Here is a 10,725-nt window from a genome sequence, read left to right as displayed (position 1 = left end):
ATCCTTTAGTCAATTATGAGATAAATAAGATGTAAAAGTAAAGTTTTTCTATAGTCTAAATTCCTTTAGACATGAATACACTTAAAGGAGTGTCTCATAATTAATAAGTGATTTACTTGTCCATGTATAGTTTTATTTATTTATTTATTTTTATTTTTTAAATCCTAACTTGTCTTGAATCCTGGATAGTCTATGACAAGGTGAGTTATTTTAAACTCAAAATAAACAATTAAAAAGAAAATAAGTTGCTTCTGTGCATGACAAGAAAAATACATATTTCTTCAAGTTGGCGTGACAAAGTCCCTTAAATTGCTAATTGGTTTCATCATCATAGTAGAAGCATCATAAACTACATCACAAAACAAAATTCAATAATTTAGAATATTTCTCATTCTTTCATCCCTTATAAAGGAATCAAGATGACAATTTACTCAATGAGAGTACAAGCTTCAACTTCATTTAGATATTATCTACAATTTAACTATTGACTTGCCTAATATAGAAGATGATCCGTGAAACAAATTGCGAGCAGCACCATCAACTAATGGGAGGAACCAAAAGAGATGAACAAGTCATTTTTTTTTTTTTTACAACCAATTGAAATAAATCTCACTTTCATAAAATTGTGTTAAAATAAGTATGTGAAGGCAATGGGTTCAAAATTAATTGACCAAATTTCATGATATGATAATCTAAGAGCCAAGCCTTTGTCATAACTCTGTTGTTAATCAAACCCCTCATTTACCCTTATATTTTAACAAACCTCAAGCCCAAGTACAACTACCTTGAAGTCACAATTTAATGGAAGGGAAATGAGGAAGTGGGACCTTGGTATTCTAATTTGATTTGTAAATATATCCTTGATGACTTTAAAAAAAAAAGATAAATCATATATATTTTTAACTAGATGAAAAGATTTGCATTACAACCATTGACTAGTCAATACTAGTGAAACCTTACACTTCAAATAGAACAAAGTTCATATTTCCTCATATGAAAAAGAAATTAAAGACAAATATTAAATCCGGCCACTAGCCAACCAACAACAATGTATCATCCTCTATTACTAATATCAATAGAAGATTGAAATATGTGGAGAAATAACCCTATTCAGCACCTTTACAACTCGAAAAAATATCCAACACTAATGAATACCCTTCAATAGATATTCACAAATACGAATTTCTCAACAAATTTCTTAATCTATTTAATTTAAAACAAAAATTGGAAATTGAAACTTAATAAGAAGAAATTTCATGTAGTGATCTCTCAAATAAATATTACATTATTATTTAAATTTAATCGCCAAATAAAGTTCATGTCCTTAAGAGAAATCATGCTAGCGGTTTGGTTGAAGATAAATGGTTTGGTTGCAAAGAGTTCAATGACAAAGAGTTTGGTGAGCGAGCTGGTTGTTGATCACCAACAGTCTAGTTGAAGCCTCAGTTCTAAGGGTTTTATGGCTTTGGGAGAAGAGTTCAATGGTTATCACCAACAATGATTCTCAATATTGAGGGCTTAGAAGAGTGAATAAAAAAAAAAGTCAAATAATTAGTAAGAAAACAAAATCATAAATTGTTCAAAGATTCTCATTAGTGGGTTCTCAATAGTTCGAAGTGAGGAAATGGCTCTCAATGGGTTCTTGATAGTCCGAACTGAACGGAAGAGTAGTGAGTGGTAGAAGCACTAGTTATATAGTGGGTCTATGGTCATGGGCTCTATTAGACCATATATAGTAGCGGCCTAGTTCATCTACTAGCTAAAAAAGCTCTTATAACAACAACTTATTTCTTTCCTCAACTATAAGAGCTTTTATAGCAATGACTACTCCTTCCCCTAGCTATAAGAGTTTTATAGTAGTAGTTATTCCTTCCCTTAGCGATAATGTTGCTTTGGTCATGGATTTTGTTTGCCCTAACTAAAACTATGTCACTATACCTCACTTTTCTTGTAGTGTGTGTTTGTTGTGTAAATAAGTTATGTATGGAGTTCATCCAATTTCAAGAGAAAATAGAAGCAAATCTTAATGAAATAAAGAAACAAATGGAAGGACTTGGAGCCAAGATTGATACTTGTCACTCCAAAAGTGTATATGGATTAATTTATGAAATGGGTCAAGCATGTCAAATCCCTAAGTGCAAAGATTTTAATTATAACTTAATGTTGAAAATTGTTTTTTTTTTTCTTGGAGAATTTGTTAAAACGCATCTTTGAGGAAAATAACATGTTTTGAATGGTGAATATGCTAAGTAATAAGATACACTATCTTTGCCTAATGCACTTAATAAGTGATTTATTTGATACCGACACAATAATGTATTATATATATATATTTTAGTATTATGCAATTTCAAGTTGAGAATCTTAGGAGTGAGTCATATAGTGTTACAATTGGAAATGAAATCGATTTATGTTTTTCCACATTACCCATTACCAACTATTTTCAAGCAAAGAAGGGAGGTGAAGAAATCTCATATATTGTGACACTCATTTGCAATACTCACATCCATGAAAAATGTTTCTACTCTTAGAGAAATCATTTGTAATTGCCCAAATATAATATTGAACTTTGACTAGTGGTATAAATAGGCAATGTCATGGAACAACTAATGGACTATGACATTCTTAAACTTTTTTTGAGGTTTTGTCTCATGTGATAAGTGTACACATTATGGCTTACATGAGGAAACACTTTTCATACAACTTTTTCAATGTTGTTATGATGATTAAAGCCAGTAATAAATTGTTAACATGTTCAATCATCACTTTATGCGATTTTCTAAGGAAATATTCCTAAGAAGTATTATTTTTTAAATCACCAATTCCAAAACACAAGGGGTATATTTAATTTTTACAATCTTTCCATGCTACAAAAAACAAATTTCCTAAGTATTTTGCTTTAAAAAAATGTTCCATCATTTGTAATGACAAGTCTTATTGATGTTTGAAACCTAGAAAGACTTGTACTAAGAGCCATAAATAAATATTTAAATTGATTGCCGTGGTCAATTACTATATTAATAATGATACTAAGATTTTTTTTCTCTAAGGTGTAATAATAAGATCGTAAAACACTATAGGACTCCTTTTATGATCCTTTAATAGAACTTGGAACAAATTCCTTTTTTCCATGTCTTATCATAGTTGATCCCAACCTTATTCTTATTTGGAATGTCAATGACAATGTCTTTTAGTCAAATTTTGCTTACCAACCCCTTGATATGTTTTTCTTATGTTTTCATCAATTAGCCAATTACTTATATGAATTTTCCCTCAAACAATGTTCCATCAATTGTAATGACAAGCCTTATTGATGTTTGAAAACTAGAAAAGCATGCACCAAAAGCCATAAAATAAATATTAAAATTGATTGTCATGGTCAATTACTATATTGATAATGGTACTAAGATTCATTTTTTCCAAGCTATAATAATAAGATGGTAAAATACTATATAACTCCTTTAATGATCCCTTAATAGAACTTAGAACAAATTCTCTTGTTTTTCATGTCTTATCATAACTTATCTTCACCCTATTCTTATTTGAAATGTCAACAACAATGTCTTTTAGCTAATTTTGATTACCAACCCTTTGATATATTTTTATTAGGTTTTTACCAATTAGCCAACTACTTGTATGACAATGATTATGGGATGTCATGTCTAAGTCATATGTGTGTGTTGAATGATATTTTCTCATTCAAATAGATAAAATTTCCTAGCTTGATTGCATGATGTCACCAACCATAATCCTAGACCACTAAAGGATGATAGTTACTTGCATTGTTTATCAACTCATTCAACATGCGATAACTTTATTGAAGATTTAAATATTTGAACTAAAGCTTTATTTTCAAAGCACTCATGCATAACTTCTTTTACAATTTGTTGTTATTGAAGTATATTTAGCACCCCTCCATATATATGGTTGTCACAAGTGCCACTAGCACCAACTATAAATGGTTTATTTATACTGTGTGTTAAGATAAAGCCTTAAAAAGCATGATATGATGTAACATATTTTAGTTTTGTTAACAAACTTGTTTATTTTTTATTTTACTTTCTTTTATTATCTTATTTGCATTAATTAGGTATTCTAAGCATTCACGCCTCTATCACTTGTATTGTACATAATTTGGGTAACTTAAGAGTTATACAAAATATCCAAATTATGAGTTATTTACGAGTTGATAAGTAGTTTATAGTTGGTTCATTGATATGGACAATTCAATAGAGATTGTGATGTACTACTTCCTAATTAGATGAATGACTTGTCTTAGTCATTGAAATGGTTTTCCTATGATAAGTGCATTAGTGTGTATGTTTACACATTGTACATGACCTATAGTAAATTATAACATTAGCTATTTGATAGTCATAATTCAGTAAACTATTATGATCTTAACTAAAGTAAACATTGATATATAAACTTGATTAAAATATTATAATGAAAAATTTGATTCTAAAACCTTCTTATAAAAATCAAAATATATTCCACATAACCTCATTGGTAATATATGTAATCCCAATAACTAATCATAACATTAGAATATGTAAGCTAATAACCATATAACAAAATAAAGTATTTTTCTAGCAAAATATCAATTACAAAATAACCAAATCAATATGGACAAAAAGAAAGAGTTGGAAAAAGCATAGAGAGGAAGAGATTGTTAAGAACTAAGATTGCAAATTTTATGAAGAAAGAGCAATTGAATAGGAAGCTAAAAGTTGGGATAAGAAAGTAGTACTTGTTCTTGTCATTCTTCACTCTCACTTGTAGAATGAGAAATGGGTGGATATGATGTTTGCCATTAGGAGCTCCTAGCTTAAAGAATAAGAGGTGTGTTAAGGAAGGTAGTAGCAAGGGACATGGTTTATGGCTTCAAAAAGTCAATCCAGCAATGAGGTGGCTTGTGGAGGAAAAGACTTTAAATTGTGTGTAATTTGTTTCTTTTATATTTTCTAAATAAACTATCTTCACTTTTAATACCTGCAGGAATGCTTCCTATAAACCTACCTTAACTTATAATTTTTCAATAACATTGATGGACACTAAATTTTTTTATTTTATGTTAAGAATGTTAACTCCTTATTTTTACTATTTTTAAAACTTTAAAATTAAAATAAAGTTTTGATAATTTTATTTTTTAGGTTTTATAAATATTTATTTAACTTAAACTCACTAGAAAAATAACATAAGAAATAAACCCTAGGTGATAAAGAACAAATCTCAAAATAAAAAATAAAAAACGTCTATAAACTAGGAATTGGTTTGAGAGTCAAATTACCTAGTAAAAAGGTATAAGACACCCTGTACATTTTAAACATTTATCTCTACTAAGTGGAGGCAACTTGGACAATTAATTAATTGATTAATGAATACATGTTTAGTTTTGCTCATATTTATCATCCATGGTAAATTAATCTTAATTGCAAATTAAACAAACATCTTACTCAAATAAATTGAGCATTTAATTCATCAATGAATAAACTTTTTTAGTGCATCCAAGCATACAAAATCCATAATCATGCTATATTATTTTGAAATCTATAATATCAAATGCTATTTTGAATAAATGTGAAGTTAGATTCATTTATTTAAAAGGATATATGCTATAATATAAGAAGAAACAAGTAATTTCTTCTCTTATGATTTGCTTTTTATGATCCCATAAATTATCCAAATTCAAGTTGGCTTTGTGCAGTAATTTTGATGGTTTAATTATTGTAAGGTTGTAAAACCTATGACATACTTTAAATTAAGTTGCGAAAAAAAAAATGTAGACAATTTATAGAAACAATCATTAAAGAAATTTTAAGTAGATTAAACTAGATAAATAAATGTTACGGGATAATTCATAGAAAAATATTTTCTTCTTAAGTGAACTAAGCATAATGTGGAATGGGACAAATCATAGAACTATAGCATACCTGTAGCCAATATCAATTCAATCCTAATCATACTTTAGACTTGTATAATCAATCTTTGTCGAACAAAATAAAAATCATATAGCATTATTTATTTTTGGATTATATTATATAACAAAACATTGAAATTGAAATTGAAATAAATTTATATATAGGATGTAATTTTGCATATTTTAAATTATTTATATAAAATAATTTAAATAACATACTACACTTTATATATTAATTGCCAAAATAATATATATTTATATTATTTCATAGAAATACTATTATTATATAACAAAACATTTAACTCTAAATAAACTTATAGTATGGCACATAATCCTACACATCTTTAATTATATTTTTATAAAAAAATACAAATGAAATATTATATTGTAAATATTGCCTGCTAAATAATATATATTATGTTATTTTATTATAATACTACTATTATAAATTTTTTTAAAACATATTAATTAATAGTTAAATTAATCATCTAACTATTTATCAATATTACTTCCTAATATCACAATTTAATAACATTATTTACTAACAAAGTTATTCAATCCATCAAGAAATACGTAATCACCAACAAAAAGCTTTGTTGGCAAATATAGACAAAAAATTGTTATTTTTAGTAAAAAAAAGTTATTTTCATCACAAAAAAGTTATATTTAGTAGTATAAAATTTCATAGGCAAATAGTCTATCTTCATAATAAAATTTTTTGTGCAAAGATTAAAAAAAAAAAAGCTAAATTTTTTGTCACATATTTTGGTGACATGAATTTGAAATTCGTCAAGAAAAGTCCTCAAAAAATTGACTTCGGTTTTTGGTTCTTTGGTCAAAACACTACTTATCAGTCATAGACCAATCAAGGTGTACAAAAATTATTTTACTTTATTTATTTATTTTTTATAATTACTAATTATTCTTGTCATCTTTTGGAGTATAAAATAAAAATTGTATTCGTCTCTAAATCACTAGATTTTTTTTTTTCTTTTGAATGAAAGTTCTGTTTTTATATTCATCTAACAATACATGGTTAGTCACTTAAATAATTAAATTGATAATAGATGTTTTATACTGATGTCCAAAAACATAAAAAATGGTGTTACATGTGCCACCATATTTACTAATATTTTTGCTATTTACTTATATGATAGGTGATCATTGAATGTAATAATAATAAAAAATATAAGGTTTTATGGATATATTGAATAATTGAATTTTATGGATATATAAAGAATATTAATGAAAATTTTGACAATTCATAGAAATTTTAAGAAAATATATATAAAAAGAAAAAATAATAATAATACGTGTATTAAAATTGTTTTATTGAAAATAATAATGTATGTATAATTTTTATAATTTCAATAATAATGTAAAGAATTTAAAAACACATTTTTACTAGGATTTATCTAATTTAGATGTATTTAAAGATGTAAGCGAAACGACAATGCATGTATAGTTTTTTTTTTTAAAAATTTATAATTTTATTTTCAAATTCATGTTTCTTTTGTATTTAATTAAATACAAAAAAAAAAAAAAACTAAGAGACTTGTGAAAAAGATTATGATAATGATTTTATTATATTTTTAATAATCTAAAACATGATTTGAATATGAGATAACTAAATTTAATTAATTTATTAAAATTTTACTGTAATATTTTATATTTGGTAAGAATGTACTAAAGGGATATTCATTTCTTGAATTTTCTTTTTTATTAAAATAAAAGACGAAAAGTTTAGTGCGTATATAAGTTTAGCTTATGTAACACCAGGGGTCCACTAGGCTAAGTGGTTGATGCCTCTTTCCTCGAAGGTTAGCTAATCGCTATTTAAAAAAGTTGGTAGAAATGATGACATAAGAAAACTTAAAATATATAGAAATAGAAAAAAATTAGATGATGTAATAAAAATAATTTATACTTGCATTAAATAAAAGTTGATAAAGCATTTGAATATTTTCCATAATTTTATTTCAAACTTATCATATAGTTTCCCCTTAAAGAATCCTTATAAATACACTAATTTTCCATGTCATTTTCTTGAATATTTTTTTATATTTATATTTCTTAGGTTTCCACGTGTCATCTTCTTAAGAAGTGGATGACAATTTCCTATAATAGAAAAGATGGGCCTTGACCGTATTATGGAGAACAAGTTATGGTGACCCTCCATTATTACCACTACGTCACCCTTATTTTTCTTCTGCTTCAGTATTGAATTTTTATAAACTTTTTGTGCATAGGAAGAATTTTATTTATTAATGGGCTTTGCATTGGCCGTTACATATATGATATGATATATCCACGTAGATATTGGATACAGACCGTCACACAGTGCAGAATGCGAAGACAGAATTTCCTCGAGTCCACGTCGGGTGGAACCTGGCTAAACTCACTGAATAGCCATGGCCCAAGTAAACACAACCGTAGCTCACTGATGCGCCACCGTACACGGTGGCATTGGTGTTATATGTCCATATAATAGTCCCTGTTTCTGCGTCCATTGCGTAGAATGGGCCTGAAGGGGCCACTGACCCAGCAAAAACCACTCCATTAGTCACCGTCACTGGGCCATGGGCAGTTTCATTGCTGGGGTTGGCTGTTGACCATACAATTTCTCCTGTATTTGCATCCAATGCTACCCATGCTCCGAACGTCGTGGTTTGGTTGGAGGGTGCCAGCCTGAACCTCACTCCTGCGTTATTCACGATGTTTGTGTACACCCTTTTCCCGTCTGTGGCTGCACCCCACACTCCTCCTCCTTCCAGACCACCGGGCCCTGCCAGCTACATCACACACCGGAACAACCTTATTAGTTAGTAGCCTAAAAGACACAATACGACTATTAATTAGTTTACCAGATCTTTTCTGAGATACTAACATTGAACCATACTATATCCCCGTATCTCGATCTAGGGCCCATGCAAACCCACTTTTCTGCACAGCAACCACAACGTCACGCCTGGTGCCATTTGGAAATATGGTGAGCAGCATTGGAGCTTCTCCAAAGTCCGCATCCAAGTTAGGCCCAGTCGGACAAGCTGGGTTATTCGGCACCAGGCAAACAAAATAAAATACATCGTAGCCTCCAAATTGTCGGAACCATCTGATTTTTCCAGAGTCTAACTCCAAGGCCAGAATGGAGTCGAAGTGGACATCTGGAGCGATGCATTGGTCGGGTTGAGAGGGTATTGTTTGATTATTCCGACTGGCTTGACATTGTTGCACCTCAGCTGGAGCATTGTACAGGTTCCCAGTTCCAATGTAAACAAGATTTCTCTTTGTGTCAATTGCAGGGCTGCTGCCCCATATAGCAGCTCCCGAATAACCCCCCAGTTTGCCACCGTTGTCCGGAATTGTATAGGTTCGCCATAAGACGGCTCCAGTTTGGATGTCTAGCTTCGCCATGCTACCCCGGAAAGTGCAACACTGTTCAGCTGGTAGAGTTACCTCAAGTGATGATACACCTACATAGAAACCCCTGCAGCAAAAACAAAGTTCATATGTGTCAATGGAATTTTCCTGCTTATTGCATACGCTCCATCATATATATATATATGTACATATTGCTCATATTTTCTTCTAGTAAGGAAATCTCCCTTTCAATTTCATTCTCACTAACACGCTTTTGTATATAATGGTAAAGCATGATGAAGAATGAATACAAACCCTAAGTAGGGGGTTCCAGACGTGGTGATTTGAGATCTAGGACGTGTATCCAGAACAGTGGACCACACAAGTGCCCCGCTAAACCGATTGATGGCAACAACCACTGCAGGGCCATATATTCCTATGATAAGGAGATGACCAGCTATTACAGGTGCCGTTCTTGACACAGTTACATTCACCACAACCCCTGCTGGACTCAGCCCTGTGAGCTCCCCTAGATGCTGCCTCCATACAAGAGCACCACTGAATGCATTCACTGCATACAAATATCCATTCCATGAAGGAAAGTAGACAACACCATGAGCCACTGCAGGCGTTGCTGTTGTGTCATCTCCAGTGAAAAACTTCCATTTCAATCTCAATTTGGAAATAAGCAGGGGGTTGATCAAGGGTTCTTCGATGGAGCGTGATCTGCTGTTACTCAAGTCGCCTCCATGGTTGAACCACTGGTGTGAACCAACACAGATAGATAATTGTGAAAGCGTAATCGGACAATAAATTAAAGCTTAGAAGGAAGAATAGCACCAGTACTTACAACTGCATCAACAATATCCATGACAGTAAATCCACAAAATACCAAGAGAAGGATGACAATAGCTCCAGAGTGATTGTGCTGACTCTGAGTGAGCTCCATTGGCAATGAAGCGATGGTTATTGGTGATCGGTACAAGTTTACAAGGGAAGTGCCAACTTTAGTTTAGAAAGACGGGCTTGGCTACAGGGCTAATTTTGGGTACGACAATGGCCACCAATAGCAACAAGGGAGTTTTATACTTTGGATCTCTCCTTTGTACCCAGTAATTTCATTATTTTGTATCTTATGTGATTATTTGTACTTCATCTCTTTTTTTTTTTTTTTGTATATATTTGTTTCTTTGTTCAAACGCTTCAAATCATGTATTGATATGATTTTCCGGATCAAGAAGCCATGTAATGCGAGTCTTACTGAGTTGCGAGTATTCGCATTCAAGATTTTCCCAAAATAGTATATGATGCTTGGAAATGGATAACTGAAAGACCAAAAAAGGTGATGCTGAATTTAGGTCTCACGTTTTCAGTACTGTACCATACTGTTAGCTGGCAGCCATTACGAATCAATAAAGTGAGCAAGCTCGCTCCATGCGATGAAG

The 10,725-nt window shown here is 30.7% G+C and overlaps 1 protein-coding gene across 1 annotated transcript; it reads right to left on the bottom strand.

Moving 5' to 3' along the window:
* Nucleotides 1–8,253: 8,253 nt before the first annotated feature.
* LOC117920238 (polyvinylalcohol dehydrogenase-like) lies at nucleotides 8,254–10,229 on the bottom strand. Its single transcript, XM_034837660.1, has 4 exons — nucleotides 10,131–10,229; nucleotides 9,596–10,041; nucleotides 8,870–9,407; nucleotides 8,254–8,712 (listed from the first exon to the last, which is right to left on the bottom strand). The coding sequence occupies exons 1-4, from the start codon at nucleotides 10,227–10,229 to the stop codon at nucleotides 8,254–8,256; spliced, it is 1,542 nt and encodes a 513-aa protein (XP_034693551.1).
* Between the last annotated feature and the right edge of the window lie 496 nt (nucleotides 10,230–10,725).

Source organism: Vitis riparia, chromosome 1, assembly GCF_004353265.1.
Source record: "Vitis riparia cultivar Riparia Gloire de Montpellier isolate 1030 chromosome 1, EGFV_Vit.rip_1.0, whole genome shotgun sequence".
In the NCBI taxonomy this organism is placed as follows: domain Eukaryota; kingdom Viridiplantae; phylum Streptophyta; class Magnoliopsida; order Vitales; family Vitaceae; genus Vitis; species Vitis riparia.
The sequence above is the reverse complement of the archived record's forward strand: the minus strand, read 5'-3'. Positions and strand labels throughout refer to the sequence as shown.